This window comes from Vanacampus margaritifer, chromosome 10, assembly GCF_051991255.1.
Source record: "Vanacampus margaritifer isolate UIUO_Vmar chromosome 10, RoL_Vmar_1.0, whole genome shotgun sequence".
In the NCBI taxonomy this organism is placed as follows: Eukaryota; Metazoa; Chordata; class Actinopteri; order Syngnathiformes; family Syngnathidae; genus Vanacampus; species Vanacampus margaritifer.
The window spans coordinates 16,267,144-16,289,330 of NC_135441.1; the positions used below are offsets into that span (position 1 = coordinate 16,267,144).

At 37.0% G+C, this 22,187-nt stretch overlaps 1 protein-coding gene and 1 non-coding gene across 2 annotated transcripts in view; one reads left to right on the forward strand and one right to left on the reverse strand.

Annotated features, from left to right (window-relative positions):
- LOC144058996 (putative methyltransferase NSUN7) overlaps positions 1-20,539 on the reverse strand; it is a 28,923-nt gene extending 8,384 nt beyond the window's left edge. Inside the window, exons 1-10 of the mRNA XM_077577742.1 lie at positions 20,465-20,539; positions 19,531-19,882; positions 12,530-12,588; positions 7,234-7,361; positions 5,730-5,882; positions 4,481-4,664; positions 3,096-3,324; positions 2,516-2,659; positions 2,321-2,422; positions 495-630 (exon numbers count right to left, since the gene is read on the reverse strand). Coding sequence (XP_077433868.1) covers positions 495-630; positions 2,321-2,422; positions 2,516-2,659; positions 3,096-3,324; positions 4,481-4,664; positions 5,730-5,882; positions 7,234-7,361; positions 12,530-12,588; positions 19,531-19,882 — 1,487 coding nt within the window. The 5' untranslated portion in view covers positions 20,465-20,539. The remainder of the gene's footprint in view (positions 1-494; positions 631-2,320; positions 2,423-2,515; positions 2,660-3,095; positions 3,325-4,480; positions 4,665-5,729; positions 5,883-7,233; positions 7,362-12,529; positions 12,589-19,530; positions 19,883-20,464) is intronic.
- A 1,387-nt stretch (positions 20,540-21,926) lies between these two features.
- On the forward strand, positions 21,927-21,998 carry trnam-cau (transfer RNA methionine (anticodon CAU)). Its single transcript has one exon. It is a non-coding gene; the product is annotated as a tRNA-Met (tRNA).
- The last annotated feature ends 189 nt before the right edge of the window (positions 21,999-22,187 follow it).

Below are 22,187 nucleotides of genomic sequence, written 5' to 3' on the forward strand. Positions count from 1 at the left end.
AGCATGCCAAATTTATAGTCTAAAAGTGCTGTTAAGGTGTTTTCAAGTTCTACAAGAAATGCTGCCTGTGTGTAGAAAGTCAGTTGAATCGATCACAAAAACAAAAGTTTTGTTTTATTCAATGCAGCCTTTGGCATTTCCCGCCCGCAAAAGGACATCTGAGGAGTCAGTCTACAAAAAAGAAAATTTCCACATTTATGTACTGCCAACTTCAAGAAAGTCAAGCAAAACTAATATAAATAAATACAGTATAAATAGTGTAATCATATTTCGAAAAAGTGAATCTGACTAGAGATGTGTATTCCGCCCTTTCCACTGCCTTTTAAAAGCAAGCGGTTGCACCTTTCAGTTCATGCTGGAGGTGTTATGAGATTTTGACAGAAGTCTACCTGGAGGGAGGCGAAGACCTCAGCAGGCTGACAGCACAGCAAACACATTCTGAAGGAGAGAGACGGCGACACATGCAGAGAGTCTGCTCGCGAACCCGGACTGACCTCAACTCGTTTTTTCCGAGCAGCCATTCCTGCTGCGGCAGCACGTTGGCCTGCTCGATGGCCCTGGTCACCACATCCTCGTTCTCCTCTGCGTGTGACGAGCAGGTTGCGTAAACAACTGACAAAACTTTGGGAACTATAAAAAATACAACAACATGCATTATTTATGCAAATTAGCCCGATGAGTGGATGCATGGTTGAATGTATTCATTGGAATGTGTTTACAAATTTAGGATTATGGAATGAGGAACAACAACCAATCAGAGACAAAAGGGGCGTGACTGATGACATGTCAATCATTAGTAAAGAGAGGCTACTTTCAAATCTTGCTAGCAGTTTTAACACGCCCTGCTGCAAAAATCTACAAGTAACTGATACGTTCCTAAAAAGGTTTCTAAATAAAAGTTGGCAGCAAAGAACTGAATGAAATTCCTCAGCTCACTTCAACTCGGCTCGTTGACAAGACGACACCAGATAACGATGAAAAACCAAATTGTTTTTCAGCAAATCACAGAGGATTTTTAGTTCGTATCTCAAGACAAAAACTTGACCAAGTGATGGCACAAATCTAAAAAAAATTTTTAAAAAAAACTCACGAGTCAAGGCGCTCCTATCTCAAGGGCACCACTGTCATTTTTGTACATTTTTGTAACTCCTCAGAATATTCTTTATCCTTGTGAGTTCTAAACAACACTCCTTTTCTTAAACTGAGTCCATTCTATTGACTTAAAAGGCCGTCAAAAACTGAAATGTGTGATGGAAACATTTTGGTATTTGTGTTTAGAAAGACATTAGGGGCATACGGAAGTTGATATTTGAGCATGACACACTGAAATGAGACCATTGATTCAACTGGACTGAGGCACTCAATACACAGCGAACATTAATTAACAGCCCCATTAGAAAGTATCTAGACAAGCAGAAATGTTAGGGCGGGTTGATCGATGGTAGCAGGATGCGAGCAGCTGCTTTCATGGCTGCAAAAGAAAAGAGACTGCTTTATTACTGACACAAAAAAAACAATTTGAATGTAACAAATGAGCGTGGGTCAGATGCACTCAAGTGAAAGTCATGTTTAATGTTATGTAAACGTTGTTTACGAGCAACGATATCCTGCATGGTCTCGAATAAGTCCTTCTGCCATATAGACAACCCACGCCCGCCTCTTTCTACACTGAATTTAAATGGATTAATGAAGGGAGCCGCTTCGATTGGCTGGGAGTTGGCTGTGTTCCCTCCCACACAACAGTGCAAATGCCTTCTTTTATCTGCTCTAATTTAGCAAAATACCAAAAGAAAGAAAACTTCACCCATGTGAACAGTTAGACTGTGCTTTATGTCCTTTTTTTAAACATTTTTCAACATTTCAGTTTTCCTCTTTTCCAGTTTTCCTCAGCTGACGAAGAATCACAGCAAAAATAGATTTAATCTTCTCTTAAATCCACTTTAATTTCCTTTACTGTGTACAAACTGAATTAATTTTCTGAGATAATGAATGCCCGACAACCACAACAATAAAAATGTTGTTCAATCAATACGTCCCTTACAGTGTCATAGAGCAGCATTTTTTGATACAACTCTTATACTGGCTCTTAGATTGTGCAATACATGCACAATGAAACATGGATGCTGACCAAAATTTACATATCTAATTAAGGACAGACAATCTCCTAGGAACAGCATATGCTTGCTCTATTAGTATGAGATTAGGTAATTAGGCACTCAGTCAGAGAGGTGAGCTAGGCTCCACACAGAGCTCATGCATGTGGTGCTTTTGTGTCAGTGTGTGTGTCTCAGCATGATAACAAGCCGGTTACGACACTCACACTTTAATGCATGATCAATATCTTCCCTCTGTTGTGCTATCAGGGCTTCCAGCTTGCTCTGGGCCACAGAACCCTGGGACAAGTCCTGCAGCAAGCCGGCGTCTGAATGTAACAAACATAGAAAATTACTTTTTTGGTTCAGTGTGATGTGATTTATGAAGAAAAACACACACACACCTGCACACTCTAAAGTGCCTCTGTTCTCTTGTAGCATGAATTCAAGCGGATTGCTGACTGCAGACAAGGAGCAGTTGGGAGTCAACAGGATAAGACGCACTTTTGCGAGACGTTTGTCGCTACTGGTGAGAGACTGGAACACCTCGTTTATCAGCTTCACATCTAAAAAATTATGCAAAGACAGCAAAGGGACAAAATTACTTTAATTTGGAGACAGTCACAAGAAGGAGTCATGCCGTATCACATTTAACAAAACTTATTTAAATTCTGCTTTTCCTGGCCTTGCTGAGCAGTTTTTCGGGTTTGCCGTCGCAAGCTTTAAATGCACTGCTAAAAATGATGGGCAGATACACCCAATTGCCACACACTTGGTATTCTTGCTTGCACACCCATCAGACAGAAGTTCATATGAATTATATATTGTTTGAATGTGCAAGCTGAGTGTGAATAAAAATATATGATTTAATATCTGTATAATGATGCCAAACAAGTCAGGTAATCAAGAAGCCAATATGTTCTTGGTAAGAATAAATTGCCTACACATTGATCAGAATAAATTAACTAGCTACTAACTACTGGCAAGACAGCTCATGCCTACTCTTGCAGCCCATGAGGACGATGGCTTGCTGCATCGCTTCCCTCTGAGCGTCTGTAAGACCACTGACACAAGCAAGGACTTTGGACTTGTCATTGGCTTTATGTTTCTCCTGAATGAGTGAAGCCATGTGGGAGACAGTGAGGGCAGAGAAACTGCCCACTATGAGGACGTCCCCGTCGTCTGGTAGCAGGGAGATCGCCACGTTCGGCGCCAAGCTGCAAGACTTGTCCTGCAAACAGATACAGAACCAGTGAGACATGAGTAAAGTTAAAATAAATAAACAGGAAAACTGTATAATAGTGGAATTCAAACAGAGAAAGAGAGTCAGATTGTATTAGAGCGTCATTCCAGAGTTGGGCAACAACATTTTAAAAAAAGTCGAACTTTATTTATTTTGTTAATATGAAAACATCTTGTTATTTGATTCTCTCAAACTTCAACTCTATCTTTTTTATATTATTTTGTCATATTTACTAGTATTTTTGCTGCGCTAATGTTAGCATTAATAGTACATGCTAGCTAGCATACGATAGCTGCTATGCTAATTGGTCAAGAACAAACATGGCTAAATAATAACATTGAAATACTTTGGGTTCAGTTGGTATGGGTGAAACACTCCATCACACCTTAATACATTTTAAATATTTTCTGTTGAGTCATGTAGCTCACTTTTTTCTGTTCCACTAGCTGGCTAATAAAGTTTTGGCTGCGTGTAAGTTGAGAGATGCAACTTCAGAACGTAACTATTTATATTTCCAACATGTCTTGGATCAAACAAAATGTTTTAACAATTACAAGGACAACATTTAAAAAAGCAAAAAGGGACAAGAGAGAGAGAAAAATAAGCCATTTACAGTAACATTTTGTCTCAGGACAACTATAATTTACACAAATGCATGTGCATGGATTATTTGACATTTAAATGTATGGTGGGGAAAAAAAATTCCTTTTTTTGGAATGACCCAGTTACTGTCAAAATCTTATATTTTGATAGGAAATAATAGTTCGATGATCTCTGACATTAAACACCCCCCCCCCCCCCCCACAAAAACATGATGGAGAATCATCACATGTAACAAATATCAACAAGGAGCTGTGATTAATAGTTTTTTTGCAGTTGAGAAATGTATACATGTTGGGAATGAAACAACTGTATTGTAGTGACGCACACAAATGTGACAGGAGATTTGTTAAGGCTCAAATTGAAGCATGATATGATGTGAGGAAGTGATGTGAAATATTACAGTAGTTTCCGGGCAAACTCATCTTGGTTGGCATGAGGGATTGCATGCCGCTTTGTAATCAGTTTGAGACATAAGCTATAAATATCAGGGGACACTGATGCCAGGCTGCAAAATCCTCGTGTGCGTGTGCGTGCATTGAACCTGCATGATGAGTTTACGGTTGTGAAGCAGCTTGGTGGAATCCAGCCTTGCTTTCATTTGAGCGGGGAATACCAGCACATCCTCACAGTTGGGATCCTGGCAGAAGGTCTGCCCCTCCAACTGCTTGACCGAATTCACCTGGGAGAGGCCCGCACTCGTCAGCACACTTTGGACTTCATCCAGACTGGAAGCGAAGTATACATGGGGGTGAGGAAAAGATGGGCGGTGTACAAAATACACTTTATGGGTCGTTTTTCTCACAAAAACACAAACTGTTCCAGCCGCCACCCACTCAAAGATTGACCAATCCACTTTATGGGTCAATTTGACCCAACTTTTTGGGTTGTTTTATACAAAATAACCCAAGTAAAGGATCTGACGAATATTTATGAGTTGTTTTACACTAAAAGACCAATTTTTTGACTCAAAGTTGGGTTTCCTTTGACCCAACTGTTTTTAGAGTGTAGAAAAATAATTGAATTAAATTAAAAAATATATACATTAATTTATTATTATTGTTATTATTATTATTAATACTGTAAAAATAATAATAATTATAATATTGTTATATTATCTGGCTACGGGTTGGTCCAACTTTTCTTCTGTAATTACAACTATCAATTTGATTTGTTAGCATGTTTCAAGTACACGACATGTAATTCTCTTTGTTTTACGTTTAATTTGCAACAAACTACATCTTGAGACCTCTTTTTAGAGAAATTGCTTTCTAGCTGCCAAACTGTTGCTTGTTGTGAAATCAGTCGAGATGAGTCCACAGCCGCCACTTTTAAAAAATGTTGCTGCCTAAATTGCCCTCTAATTCCAGAGTGATATATACCACAATAGAAATGCTCTGTGGCTTTTTAAAAGGACTTTATATCTGTCTTATGTGCTGTCAAAAATATTAAGAGACGCACACATATTGGCACACATCCCAGGTGTGACCTTTCCGATCTCAGAGCTGGCTGAGGGTAGCTGCTGATTGAATCTGTCCTCACTGGGGCGATTTACACCTGAGTGCATCAACCCTGTCCAGAAGACACCTTTGTATATTGTAACACAGCCACATACACTCACCCACCCCGACACACACAGGCAGTTTAATTGGGTGTCAGCTGGACACCTGGGCTATAAAATATAAGGAAACTCCAAAGTCTGCATGCAGTGGCAAAAGGAGAGTTACTTAGTACTATTCAACTCCTCAGCGGGAGTGCATGAGTATGTGTGTGCGTGTGCACGTGGTGCTGACCTGCTCCTGAGTGTGTTGACCCATGCATAAAGTGGAAGCCTGTTGGATCTCTCCTGCTTCACCTTCACACTCTCAGGCAGGATGCAGTCAATAGATGAAAGGTCACGTTTGATTCTATATCGGGCCAGTGAGGCTTCCAGCTTTGTTTTAGACCTGAAAACAACATACAGTACAGTATACAGTTAGAGTGTTCTTTTTTTTCTTTTCTTTTTTGCAATTGGTCATCTTTACTGGGACTCAATGATTAACTCATTCACTGCCATTGACGCCTATAATCGTCAAAAATTCATTTTAACTATTTATATTAGATTAACATTTTTTTCCACTTTTGTTGACAAGAGTATGAAAACCTAGAAAAAATTTTAATAATATTTTTTTTGGGGGGGGGATTGTGAAAAATGAGGGGCATCAGGCTTTTAATTAATTTAAGTAATTAATCGCATGACTTCAATAGTTAACTTACAATTAATCACAAATTTGATATCTGTTCTAAATGTACAATAATTTTTTTCCTAGGTTTTCATACTCTTGTTAACAGAAGTGGTAAAAAAAAAAAAAATGAATTTTTGACGTCTATAGCCGTCAATGGCAGTGAATGAGTTAATCAAATTCAAATCAACATCATGATGTAATATCACAAAAGCTGCAATTTAGGAGACAAAAAAAAAACTATTTTCTTTTGGTCAGTTGGAAGGCTATATACATATATATATATATATATATATATATATATATATATATATATATATATATATATATATACATATATATATATATATATATATATATATATATATATATAAATGGTGATAGTATTTATTTAGTAAGTAAACAATTATTTAATAATAATATTTTTTTAATTAAAATATATATTATACAATAAATTAATAACAATTTAATGAATTGTAATTACATTTTAAAAAAAAAATTTTTTAAGTTAAATAAAAAAATATATATATATATTATATACAGTACAATGAAATAAAAATATAATAATAATTATTATTATTATTATTTAATTGTAAGTAAATAAGTTCAGTGCTTAAAGGGACAATGTGTAGAATTTATTGCCATCTAGTGGTGAACTAATAGAATACAGGTGCACACATTTTGAAGCAAGTACACTACGGTAGCTCAGAGGCATCACTTTGCAAGTCTACCATCAATTACTACTTTTGAAAAGTTCTTCTCCTTCCTGTATCCGTAGCAGAAAGATGGTGGCAAAGCATCTTATAAGGCGCAGCACGACCTATGTCATATAATTAGTGAGTGACGCCAGGAGCTCTCATGTCTCCAGCGAGTGTATGCAGTTTTATGCGGGTACTCTGACTTTCTCCTACATCCCAAAAAATACACGTTCGTTTAATTGAAGACTCCAAATTGAAAATGTGAGGATCAATACTTGTTTTGGCTATACAGTATGTGCCTTGCAATCGGCTGACGATCATTCTCCGCCGCTCGCCTGAAGTCAGCTGGGATAGTCGCCACCTTCTTCATTCCCTACCTGATGAGATAGTTCTCCACATCTCTGACTTCCTGTTTGGATTCGTCCCTCGTGCGGTCCTGCGGGAAGAACTTCCTGTCCTGGAAGTCGTAGAGCATGACGGCAAAAAGGCTCATCTGATCATCGGGCTGGAGGACAAAAGCAACACATGCTGTTATTTGCTGAGGGGAGGGAATGAATAAAGCATGAGGATGTCTGGAGACTTCTGCAACCATTAAGGGGCAGAATATCATGTTTGTATATGCTGGAAGCTCAAATCACCAAACTTGGCATCGTAACAGTGAAATATGTATATGCATTTCCCAAGAAATGGGAGCACAAGTGGCAAGATGGTCCCCACTGTAATTATAGCTCCAAAATTCAAGATTTATGTATTATAATTCTACTGCAGATTTTTTTGGGTTCAAGTTCCATATCCATATCCATATCAACTTTAATTTATTCGTTATAGAGCAGAGGCTTGCACACATATAGTCTTTCAGTCGAAGTAATCCATTGTACATAAAATCCCATCACTTTGACAATACATTTATCCAAAGCAAAAAGCAATTAAAGTCAATAAAATACTTTTCGTAAATCAAGTACCACTTGGCCTTTTAGCAAGTTTAAATCTTTGGCTGTGGGAAAATTCCCAGTCATGATGTTGCTGGACAACAGAATCCCACTAACGTGAAAGTAGCCACGAAACATGTTGGCTGTGCTAAGTCACCTCAGCAACAGCCCAAAAACAAGATAGGCTGTCACTTAATTTGATTCATTCATTTTTAGATGTAGAATTATAACAAGTGCTATTTTTAGCACTAGAACAGGAGAGTCTGATCTGTTTTTTTTTGTTTTGTTTTTAATCAAGGGCTACAATGCAGTTACAGTGGATATAAAAAGTCTACACACCCCTGTTCAAATGCCAGGTTTTTGTGAGGCGGAACAATACCAAGAACCAACATTAGTCATTTAAAAAAACGTTTGTATAATTAATGTGGCCTATAACAAGAACAACTCCAATTGTGTGAGTGGCTTTTTTTCATTCTTTTTTTTTATGTTTTCATAAGGTGAAGTAAAAAAAACAACCTGAAATAATGTGCAAGTATTAATTTCATGCAATTTTAAGGAAAGATATATTAATCTTTTTTATTATTATATATTATTATTATTATTATATGTATCAAAAGTACTAGAGGTATCTGTGATTACTCAAGAGGTATCCCTATTTATATATAGAGTATTGTAGATTTAAAAAAATAGTATAGTAACGAAAATATATATTTTTAATTCAATTATCTTTTGAGAAAAAAGTGAACAGAAATTCTTTTCGGTTTGCTGTTCTCTTCAAATGCTGCTTCAAATTCAGGAAGAAAGATGGGAAGTAAATGCATCCTATTGACTCATTACATATTCAGGCCTTTGCGAGCCTCGTAAAATTACGTGGCAGGCTGGATCCTTCCGGTCGACACCTGTGCACCACACATCTAAGTATTTATATATATTTTAGCAGGTGAGTTGCAAGTTTTGCAATATCACCGTACTAGTATTTAAATAATGTAATATAACACTAAGTCTGTCAGTCTAAATTTGGTAACATAATTAAAACCTTCTCAAGAAATGTTCACATAAGTTCAAGGACATAAAATAGAGCAGTGTATGAATGAGATTAATGTTTCACGTGGTTCATTTCACACCGAGTGAGGGGCTATTCCTGCTTTAGTCCCTCGCTTCCCCATTGTCCTTCAGGCTCTTTCAATTCTCCCCAGGATTTAAGGTTAATTTTCTCACTCCATTGTGATCAAGAACGCCAGAGGCTTTTTTTACAACCCAAACTCTATCCTTTATTCTCCCTTTCCACTCCCAACCCAGTAGTACCCCTGATGTACGTCACTTTTTTACCCGCCAGTCTGCTTCCATGGCCTCCCGTCTCCATCAAGGTTGAACTTTATAGACGCCAGCAGTGTAAAAGAAGCTCAGAGCTATTTCTAAAGTGTGTCTCATTGTGGCTTAGCTTTACTGTCTCGCTTGAAGGATGCAGAATAACGATCTGCGCCACAATACGCAGGAAGAGCAATTCACAAGGCGTGCGAGAGTGTTTGTCTGATCGGATATTCATGGATCACAGTACACAATATGGGCAAAAGTATTCAGACAGCCGAATGCTATCCTAGCTCGTATCCCACTTAAGGGGTGAATGTTAACGAGTGTTGGCGAACATAGCGAATGTGCACTCGCGTAAGGGTAAACTTTGATTATGTTCACAATTTCCTTGCGACAAAAAAAAACATTAAAACTGTGTAAAAGAATATTTAGAGAACATTTAGGAAACGTTGTGAACGTGAGTGAAACCTGATGCGAAATCAACATTTGCTAACGTGGTAAATGTTTGCCCCTTAGTGGGTTACGAGCTTCACAGTAAGTGAAAAATAAAAGAAAACATGGAACTACAGCTATAACGGTCCTCACTTTCTAAATGTGGGTATTTGTTTGAGTTTTTCAGCAAGTAAAGCAATTAGCTTGATTTCTGCTGAGTCATGTAGCTTTAGCTTATTTTAGCTAGCTAAAAATGTTTTGGTAACAGTGTGTATGTTGAGGACAAAATCTTCATGGAATAATTACTACTATTGTTAGATATTGTAGCATTTTTAATTCTTCATTTTATTTTATTAACCATTGTTACACACTATGAACATCCCAATTCTTTATATTAACCTTGTCGAAATGTTTTGTGTCCTAAGTAGAGCAGAGGGTGTTGATCTCGGTATGGTCTGACCTTGGGCTGGTGCACATTGATTGGTCCAAAATTCCTTGTTTTATTTTGTACACGCACATTTCGGTCTTGAAAACAAAATTTGCTTTGAAATAACACACACACACTCTTTACTTTCTTCATCAGTCACGGCCACCGTAAATTTGGTTCAACTTGTTTGTGAGATTTTGTTATGGGGAAAAATAGAACCTTCAACTATATAACATATTCAGTCCTGAACACACACCCAAATCTGACCTTGTTTACGCCATCTGCTCTGGAAAAGTACTCAGAGATATGTTTTGTCTACAAATAAAAGAGAGGAGGTCCTTAAACTATAAAAGCCGTTCGACACCCGGAAGAAGCACATTTGACGCTCTGAAATCCCACTTTTTTTAAGTGATGAAATTGGAAGCTGTTATCTGTCCAGAGATCTCTGATTGATTAAAAATAATTTTTGCAAAGGTGTATTTTTCTTACATTAAATCTATCTTCATTTTTGGAACACGCAAAGAGGACAAAATTATTTTATTCCTCTTCACTATTTAAAAATATGTGCGATAAAACAAAATGTTTTACGAACTACAAGGTCGGCATAACAAAGTCTTACCAAATAAAGTTGATTCAACGCTTATTTTATCTGCTATATTTGAAACGTAACCTGGTCATTGTTTACAGCGGGAAATTTCACGGTTGGACAGTCAGTCCTCCAATTCTGGAATTATGTTTGCTTCCTAACTACACCATCATCAAAATTCATGGCAGCCCCATCATCTAAAATATCCAGTCTATGTTGCCCTTTTCTGGCTCACTACACATCTGTGTGTGTTTTATTACTAGCCAAGTTTTCAGAAAAGAAGAAGCCTTCATCTTCTCCAGGCATCTTTTATGAGTGGTGTAAAAAGTAACTTCATGACAATCTCCTCCCGGGTATACGTCTTTGTTGTAACGACAGCACACACTCGTGATGGGCGGGATGTTCATGTGTGTGCTGGGACTTTAAAAACACTGAAATGTCTCTCAAGTTCAACACACTTCATTTTTGGACAGATGTGGTGAAGACTCACAGTAAAAGCTTGCCCGAATACTACATCATATGCGAGAATTTTGATTTCATCACTACATTAATATTAATAGCGTAGCTACTAGCTGTCCCTAACCTCAATACACTACAAAAACTAAAATCTTAAATTTAACCTAAATTTGATTATTTAGATTTGACAAGTTATTTTTTACTTAAAATGAAATTGTCAGGCAAGATCATTGTGCTTATTTTCAGATACTTATTACTTAATTATCTTATTTGATCAAGCAGTCTTGGCATTGAGTGTTAACAGCCAGTTTTAAGTACTGTGAGGATTAAAACAATCATTTCTCACATTTTAAGATGACAACTAACCAACATCAAAGGCCCTGAACTGGGGTTCTAGTAATAAGATAAATGGGGAAAAAAATACAAGACGAGTGCAATATGGTTCATTTCGTTATATTTACTAAGCTCATTTTTCCTTCTTTCATTACCAGCTCAGTGTTTTAGTGGTAGAGTGCCTACCCTCAGACTTGAAGGTTGTGGGTTCAATTCTTGGCTAGGTCATGACAAAGAAAATGGGACCTGTTACCTCCCTGCTTGACACTCAGTGTAAAAAAAAACCTCATATATTTTAAGAAAATAGTTATATTTTTTACAGCTTGAAAAAAGTCGACATTACTTGTTTTTAGTCTGAAAATACTATTTTCAAGACTGCAGTGGTTGATATGGGCCTAGTATCATTTTCTTATTTGTAAAATCTTACAGGTAAATTTAGGTAAAAAAAATTTGTTCTGTTGGCAGATAATTTTGCTTATTTGAAGTAATAATTTTCTTAATTTGCTATATTTTTTCTTACATTTTCTACAGTCCTTTTTGCAGTGTAGATAGACAGTGTTTACAGATTGGAAACATTACTCGTGTGCAGTCACCTGCATTTTTTTTTACATAAGCACAAAGAAAATGTATCTAATATATAAGACTTCAGCTCGGTTCCTTCTTTCTGGTTTGGTTTGTCTTGACATCCAGGACTTGTGTGTTATGTAAATCCATCCATTGTGTTATGACGCTCTTCTTTCCAAAATCTCAGCGACCTCTCAACCCGTGTATGACATTGCCTTTAAGGAGTGCATGTCATTTACAAATCATAAGTTTGTCCCTCAACATTTGTGACCAATTACTCCAAAGAGCAGATTGTCATTCAGCAGTGACAAAAAAAAGACACTCAGTGCTCTGCGGGTGGACAAGAGCAGCAAGTGAATGCAATACATCAATATCACTGTTAGTGATTAGAGGCTGGAGATCAGAACAAAAGAGCGTGTGCAGTGTGAACAGCAGGACATGAATATTGGAGAGAGCTGCGGAAAGCCTCGGTTGAGAGCTCGGGAGTGAGGCTGTGAAATTAAGAATGCTACACGCAAGGGGGAAATAGGCTAGGCTAGAAAATGGAATGGATTGATTTTTCATAGTGAAATAAAAATTGTGATTGCTTACTCCACCTGTGTGTTCAAAAGTTCTCACTGGAAGCATTCACTTACTATTGGGTGGGAGGTGAAAGAGCCACCGTCACTTATGACGTCCTCCAGTAGTTCTTGATCTGTGCAAAAACAAATGCATAATGTCAAAGTCTTGTTAGTATTGCTCAATATATCTTTTTGTTGGCTGTCACATTACCATCTTATGGAATGTTTAATTTGAACAACAGATGAACGGCAAATATGATGAAAGACAGTAAGCGGACTTTTAGAGACAAATCCTCTAAATGCTCCTAATTTAATTCAAAAACACAATTCAATTAGACCAGGGTTCATTTCCTGTGATTAAAGACTTATTTGGATCTTAATTAGACTTAATCTGATGCTTCATCTGCCTCATTTACTTCCATTTATTGTTTTTCTTTGTTTTTTTGTGTGTGGCTTTGAAAAATCACATGACCTGGTGGCGAATTTAGACAAATTAATAAAAAAAAAACATTCATGTTACAGGATATCAGAGTTTAATAAGCAAACTTAACCAAACCTTAGTTTCGAAATTTTTCATCTTTTGATTAATGGGTTGTTGTCCTTTGGGCGATAGGAGTAATAACATGCATGTGACTTCCTAAACATTACACAGCAGGAATTAAAATGATTAAATGTTAAACTACATGCAATTGGATGTATGTTCATCCATGTGAATAAAAAATAGGGCTGTGCAGATCGATCCAAGTATACTATCGATAAAATCGATACTCACGTGAGTATAAGTAACGGATCGATACCAGAGTGCTTGTATCAATATTTTACATTTCTTTCTTTCTTTTGGTTTCTCATGGGTCCCTCGCACAATCCCTTTGTAGCACACGCGCATGTGCCGGCCTGCCAATGACAGCCGTTTTACAGTGAATGACATCATACGACAATGAGTCATATTTTTCTTGGTTTGAGCTTTTCCAACTACTAGTTGAGCCAGGTATTAGTGTCGCACAACATGTAAGTATCGTTTATGTAATGTGACAAGACTAGAGGAGCTTAGGTGGCTGATGTTTTTTTGAGTGCAGAAGAGTGACAGGGACTAAAAATATGAAGATTATTATATTACATTGCAAAGTGAAATAACAGCCGTGGTATGTTTCTGTTGAGGATATTTTTTAATGGCATGTTTAAGAGCTTAACAAGAAAGTCTAATTTGAAGAAAAAAAAGTTATCTAATAGGACAAATGATTTAAAATACCAAAATATCTAACCTAAATAACCTAAAAGTACTTGGTATCGGTATAAATATCGGCGATATTGGCACCAGTTTTACTTGGTATCGATCGATACCAAAATTTCAAGTATCGCACAGCTCTAATAAAGACCACTAGTCTTTGTGTAGAGGGATTGACTTGTCCTTCCGTTTTAAGTTGCAAAAATAAACTTCTATTACAGTAGAGATGCGGTTTTCTAACTTTTTACATCACAAAAGAAAAACTACCTTACCTCACCAAGTACAATAATAAAAGGTTTTAGTCCTAAAATGTTTATTTAATATTTTTGTCATCCACTTTAACTAATTCACTGCCATTGACGGCTATAGACGTCAAAAATTCATTTGAACTATTTCTATTAGTTTAAAAAAAAATCCACTTTTGTTAACAAGAGTATGAAAACCTAGAAAAAAAATATTGTACATTTAGAACAGATATCAATTTTGTGACTAATCGTGAGTTAACTATTAAAGTCATGCAATTAATTGGTTAATTTGTTAACATAATGCACAGTTTGAACATCAATACTGCACTTGAAGGGCGTTTACAATCCCCGCTGCCCCCCCCCCCCCCCAAAAAAAACACTTTTGTCAAGCAGCGCAAACCTCACAGCCTCACGTTGACATGTAATATTGCTCAGTTAATCACTGCAATTAATTGTAAGTAACCAAAAATAAAACTCAAAAACATTTGCTGTTATAACACTACCTTACGAATAAGTCAGGCTACCAACATAGTCGCTATCGCTAGCGTCGGTTGGTTTACAGTGCTAATTCTAGCTTAGTATTACTTGTGCTGCGATTTTGTTGAAGCTGAATATGCGATCTCTGTGACTATTTATCAATTTCATAATTAGATGTTATTATGCACATTCCTGAGGGAGGGGTGTGGCTTTGGTCAGAAATTCAAGGCTGGGGGGAAGATTAGCAAAGTTAGGCTACATTCCAATCTTGCTAGCAGTTTAAACACTGTAAACTCTCCCTTAAACACTGCTCTTAAATACTGTTTCGCTGAATCTAGATTTACAAACAAAATTCATTTAGAGTCTTTGTTTGCAAACCTTTTTTTTTTTTTTTGCTCATTCTAGTTCCAGAACCAAGTCGTATTCTCAACACTTTGAGAATCATTGGAGTAGAGGCTACTATTGGAGGAAATACGATTCTCCTAAAACAACTCTGTGGGGCAAGTTTATATGATAACTAAATCACTGCTCTGTATTAAATATAAAATATATATTGCCAGCAAATAAAAACACCCCCGTCCCCTAATGTAAGTCACCATTGGGGAGACATTACAATTTACAGTAGTAAGCATTACTGCACAGATAAACCCGTAGGATAAAACCAATAAACGCACAGTGATCCGGGAGTCGTCATGCTTGGGGGGTTGAAGCCACATGCTGTACCGACACACAGCAGGTTGAGGAAAATATAACAAAAATACATCTATTAATCATTTACAGATGGAACATTTCCAAATCAGGTGCTGACTGTAGAAGTTCGCATAGATAGACCACAAACTTGTGACTGATTTGGTCTAAAACAAAAACCTTTAAGTCTGGCCAGTTTCCACATCGTTACACCTGACTGCGCATGAATCAAACAGAGGAGCAACCCCAAAAAAAGGCGCATGCAATAAATTACCCATTATTATCACCACCTCTAAAGTGCAACTCACTCTGCAATACTGAATGTTTGCTGAGGCATACTATGTGGCGCTAGTTGCTCTGCTCGTGGTCAAGGACACAAACACACACACAAAAAAAGACTATTTTCTCTTCATGCTTTAAATCCAGCCCGACACAAAGTGGTCTAAAGAGCGTCTCCAGTCGCAATACGGCAGCCGCAGTCATGTGACAGTTTTGGGCAGAAATACTCAGGGGGGGGGAAGAATGAACAAAATGTAGCTGCACAGCGAGGAAAGAAGTGGGGGGAGTCGTGGCCAAAGACAAGGTCAACTACATTACTGCACATGAATCAGATCCGTGATTGGTCGCCACGTACTGTTTATTTTCAATGCGCAGTATCTTGTGAGTTCATTTTGACCCCACAATAATTGTCTATATCAAATCATGAGTTAGAAATCTTTCAAAAAATGTATAACCAGTCTCACATTCATAAATGGATGTTTAATCCTTCTTCAATGTTTCATAAAATGGGGAACGTTTGTTTTTTGTTACTTGTTTTTGCAGGTGCAGGTATTTCGCCTGTTTCAAGGGACCCCCTGACTTCTATATGACTTATGTTCCTTATTTTCAGTATGTATCATCATTCTTTTGCATTCAAAATACCCTCAAGAACCTTTAAAGACCCACAGATGTGTGTTCTGTGGAAACCGATGCAAATGTGGTGGTAACACAGACAGTTCTAGGGACTTGAATCCCCCTGTACCCACCATAAAAATATACATGCTATGCATAACTTGCACTGTCTTTACTGTGGAAATAAAAACAATTCTAGAGACTGTTTCAAGCTCTCTCTCTCTCTCGCAAATTTAATGCCACACTTTGTTATATCGCATTTCTGTAAAGTATTTTTTTTTTAATTGTGATGTCATTGTTTAAGAGGTGGATTGGGCAGCCATTTAAGTCCCCACCCAGGTCTAAAATAAACCACCCTTCATTGCAAGGGACGATCAAGAAGAACATGAGGAACTCTCTTGCTGTTAGCAGTTGTGCTCTGGGCAACCCTGTTTAGGAAATGTGAACTGGAACACGAAGTGACTGTCACCTATCGACCGTACAGTCACAGTGACAGAGTCCTCTAATACAGAGATTACTGGGCTACTTTTGTCTGTAGCGCAGAAAAGAGAACTAATCAGAGATCAATACCTGAGCTCAATGGCATTTTACTATTTTGCTGAAGAAGCGTTTTTTCGAGTTAAGAACTGAGCTCAGCTCATCTTTTGGATCAACCGCTTTAAAGCTACGCATCAATGATTAGCACGTTGCACATACTCTATATGGACATAAGTACTGGGAAACGTGGTCATTACGCATGATAAACCCATAATGATGATATTTATTTTTATTTATTTTTTTATATTTAATTTTTTATTTTTTTATTTTATTATTTTAAAAATATATATTTTTATTTTTACTTTATTATTATTATTTTTTTTAATCCTTTATTATTTTATTTTTTTTATCTTTTAAATTTTTATTTTTATTTTTATTTTTATTTTTATTTTTATTTTTATTTTTATTTTTATTTTTATTTTTATTTTTATTTTTATTTTTATTTTTATTTTTATTTTTATTTTTATTTTTATTTTTTCTAAAGTAGTGTTGCCTGGCCATTCAACCATCTAGTCCATGGGCTAAACCAATTGGGCACATGGCTCAGGCCAATAGTAGACCCATTGCGACAAAACACTGCATTAAGTACAATCCCCTGTGCATTAGCGCACACTCATGCCAGAACAGAAAATGGCCGTGTCGAAACTGCAAGCACAAAAATTGTCCCAAAAGTAAGATGAAGGAAAGCTAGTCTCTTAATGGTTATTCAAATGATACGATGAAAAGCTGTGTCTCTTCATATTAAAGAAAGAATTGATGACTGATGCAGTTTTCAAGACAATTGTGTAGTCTCTAATGGCTTGTACCTGATTTACAAGGAAGGCGCATCCCAGTACAAACCATTGTGAAGATCCTCCCGGGTGTATCACAGCATGCACAATGAATCAAATCCTTGCGCTCTCACTGTATCCAGGTCATAGTATACATTTATTCTATAAACTGCTGAAACGTGGCTCCTCCTTACTACTACTGTGTACTATACCTTGTCTATGTTTATCATAGGAATGACTACAGTTTACAAATGAGCCTATTACTATTTCCATAAATGTTACATGAGCACAACAAGAACTTACCAACATACAAATCTATTTAGCTTATGAATAAGACATGGTGAATAAATTAAAACTGTTCTTAAATCATTTGTTGGTGGTATGTAGTTGAAATCAGTACTTTTCCTGGCCATTCCTCCACCAGTGTAAGTACTATGACCTGCAGTGTTTCACTAATCTGTGTCGGTGACACATGGCGCCGGGGCCTTTGATGATGGATGCTCGGCTATGATCTGCATTAACTGTGGGACTTGTAGCCCCCCCGGGCATGTCCTGCTTCAGTGGATGGATAGCGAAATGGAGGCAAATCATTCATGGCTATGAGGGTGTTCCCGATACCCGCATGACCTCTCCATCTACTACAAACACATGAATCGATTCCAGCCCCCTCGTCGCCTCACCTTCCCGTCCTTATCACCATGGTGATTGCACATGAGTGTGACTTGGGCCAGCAGGACCCCACCCTCATTGCAGATAACACACCATGAGACAAATGGATCTGAAGTGTCCCATGGAATTCCCCCTGGTGATTAGAGCTAAACACCCCCCCCCCCCCACACCTTCGTACCTTAAATCTGTCTAGTTGCATCCAATTCTACTTGTCAAATTGATAATTAACAGTGTTGATTACCTAATGCAAATGGCGAAAAATGTGTTAGTATTTCACGCTCCCCTAAAATGATTTGTAATATAATTAGCGGTAGATGCGACAAGATCACTACTTTTGCCTAAGCGAAGTACTTGAAACTGTATTAGATAAAAGAGACACACAAACATTTTTTTTAAAGTGCTAGGACCTAATTCTTCCAGAAGAACACTAACACACTGAAATAAAGTGGAACCTCCATTTTCATATACCTCGGTTTTCATAAGATTCCACTTTTACTAATTTTGACCCAGTCATTGCACATCCACTGGATTTTTGGCCATTTTTGGTGGCACTGGTCTTTCGTTTACGAATCGGACGTGACCTATCTTATTGTCTGTATTGTTGTAATGACTTAATATTTTGTCAGCCGAATGTAATCACTGTAAATACCGCATACTACGTACTGTAATTTATTGCTTAGCTGTAGTACACAATTTTTAACGACAGAGGGTGCTAACAGACAACAGTGTTCCCTCACTACTTCGGGGTTCGGTTACTCTGGATATTCATTTGTGACAATTCTGATATTTGTAGCCCGGTTTCTGGTTCTATTTAAGTTTAAAATGAAAAAACCTGAGTGTTGTTATTAAGTCAACATTTAATCATTGCCGTACCCATGTGATTGGAGAGCGCATGCACTTACCTTAATTCATGAAAGCAGTCTATAATCAGCAGCTAAGTATTTATTCTACATTTTGCATTTAAAAAAATAATTTAATTAAATGTAACAAGTTTTTTGAAGGGTGGGAGCCGAATGAATGGTTTGTAACAGCTTAAAAGAGATGTCAACCCTACCCCCAAATGAAATCAAACAAAATAATATGATTTAAAGAAATAATAATTTTTAAAAAGCCAACCTCTATTTTGCGGAAATTAATTATCCATTTAATTATTCATTTATATTTCTTGTATATTCTCTGTATGTTAAACTATATTAATTATCTACAAATTATTTTTATTTTTTTGTTAATATTTTTGGGTGTCTGCAACGGATTGCAATATTTGGATTTCCATTATTTCCTATATTGGTTTGTTTTTTGTTCAACATTTTCCATTTTCCTCCTGTCAATCGCTGCAGGGTGTATGTAGACAAACAAGCATTGAGGCCTACATGGACAACTCGAATACATTAGTGAACCAAACATGAATGTTTTGAGATATAGGAGGAAAACCGGAGAACTCTGAGAAAACGGACACAAGTAAAAAAGCAATATTAAGATTCTACAGAGGAGGGCCTGAGCTGAGCTAGTCTTTACAAAAGTGCCAAAGTCCCGAGTAAGGGCTTTTGTTGAAGATTAGCTTTAAGCGTCACTTACATCTCATTGCATTGAAGGCCAGTTCATAAGCAGGACGTAGCATCTCGTCTTTGACTTTTGGCAAAGGTAGCCCCCTTTCTTCGCCGTACCTCACCAGCTGTCGGGCCGCTGGCTTCTCTTGGTGGCTATTCTGGAAGATGACGGAAGCCAGCAGGTAGACATCGTCTGAGAAAGCAGATTGACCTTGGTTGGTAGACAGGAGCTCCGGGAGGGACTGAGGGTCACCATCGTGGGGGTCCGGGTCACCATCATGTTGGGAAACAGGTTTCTTTGTTTTCCATTTAGAAGCGATACAACACTGTCCGCTGTTGACTTTTGTCACTGTTGTCTCTTTTTGTGTTTGCTCAGACATCTGAAATCACAACAGAACAGTGATTCCCTTTTTTTAACCAAGGCACATAGTTTACATATAATTTTTACATGTAGGCTACACTGCAATAATGATGAACATTGCTGTTGATAATATTATACTTCCAACTTTATATTATAGCATAGTTTGACAATATTTTATTTCACTATAGTTAGTATAAAATGTTGGACAACCAAATAAAGAAAATAAGTAAGAGTAATTTATTCAACAATAGCAGCTATAATACATCCAAGGTGAACTTTATAGCCTACTTAAACTTGTTTACTTTTCTTCACTGCAGTGAAAAATAGCTTACTAAAATGATGGATAGCCAGCTGTTCTGAAGTTTAACGTAACTTACGTTTCCTATAACACTGATTGTATTTTACGATATACAGATCCCCAAAGCAAAGCAAAGTTTGCGTTCCCTAAATTGACGCGTCGTGCATCTCCATGGCAACCACAAGTCGCGTTCGCGGCAATTCCTCAAACTTTGTACGCGCCCCTTCGTGAAGGACGTTGGAACTTGTTACCATTTAACAGGCATATTGAGGCAAATGAGATTTAATGGTGTACATCACAAACCTTAATGCAGCATGGCGTCCTCAAGCTTATTCCGAACTTCTGGAGGAAAGGCGTGTCGACTCGTTTGTGGGACGCAGTGAGGAGATTTGGTGCCCATGTGACGCAGTGGGCTCTGCAGGCGCCCCCTCGTAAATACCCTATAACAATACACGGATCCTACACTGCACTAGATCCTTTTTGGGCACATTCTGCCAGCCTGTATGCACAAAGGTGTATCAAAAATGTTGTAACATATTTGGATCATGTTTACATGGATTTAGAATATTCATACTTTACTATGAACGTCTGGTGATTTTTGTTGCAAAGAAAATAGATAACAATTGTAATAATAATTATTAAAAAAGGAGGGGGGGAAGGTTATCATTCATGCTATTTCTGCATGCTACAGCAAGACAATTAGTAGAATGCAGACGTCAACTATACTGCACAGTTTGCCCTCATTTATAAGTTGTCTGACCACTATATGCTGGAATTGTTTTATTATGGTGCCGAGTTGTCATTTGGCCTATAAATGTCATAAAAAAAAAGTCCTACTAGCTAGCTGCATATTGAGCACTAGTGTGTTTGTCAGATTGAAGAGTTCAAACGCCAAAGCAGACATCTACATTTTTGGTGATTTTTAGTAGCAATTGTTGTTTATTTTATTACTAGTTTCCAGAACAACATGATTATTTTTTATTTAGGATACTTTATATTAGTATAAATTAATTAGGTAAGGAGCTATGGGTAAAAAAATAAAATAAATACAATGCATCTATCTATCTATCTATCTATCTATCTATCTATCTATCTATCTATCTATCTATCTATCTATCTATCTATCTATCTATCTTTGTACTAGTACCCCTTTATTATTATTATTATTATTAGTAGTAGTAGTAGTGGTAGTAGTAGTAGTATAAGTATTTCTTTCTTTCTTTCTTTCTTTCTTTCTTTCTTTCTTTCTTTCTTTCTTTCTTTCTTTCTTTCTTTCTTTCTTTCTTTCTTTCTTTCTTTCTTTCTTTCTTTCTTTCTTTCTTTCTTTCTTTCTTTCTTTCTTTCTTTCTTTTTGGCCAAGTGACTCCAACGACCAGCGACAAATTCCTTATTTTTAACATACGTTCCTGGAGAAAGATTATTCTGCTTCTGAAGAAAAGATACGTTGCGTGGCGCATTCTCTTGCATCACTGCTGCCATACACAGCTTCAAACACATAGCCCCTAGGGTCGTCGAGCCACCAGCAGCATCATACTACACGGCATTATAGCGCCCTCTGGTGTTGAACAAAAACAGCGAAAAGAAATCATCATGTGTGTTGATCGCTTTTATAGTAATTTAAGAATAACAAATAATTGTTTATGATAACAAAAAACTGAGCGAACGTATATATATATATATATATATATATATATATATATATATATATGCGTATATATGTTATAATTAATTATTATATTACTTTCACTTGGAAACTCAACCACACAGCAGAGTGGCGCAGCGGAAGCGTGCTGGGCCCATAACCCAGAGGTCGATGGATCGAAACCATCCTCTGCTAAGCATTCATTTTCTTCAAGTCTTTTTAAGAAAACAGCACTGTGAATTGGTAATAATAATAATAATAATAATAACAATAATAAGGCAATCCTATGTTAACAAAAATCCTCTGCCTAACGGATGAGGATGTTGCTGATGATGTAAGAAGACACATGATCAGGTGGGCAAAGGTATTGCAACAGTATTGAGT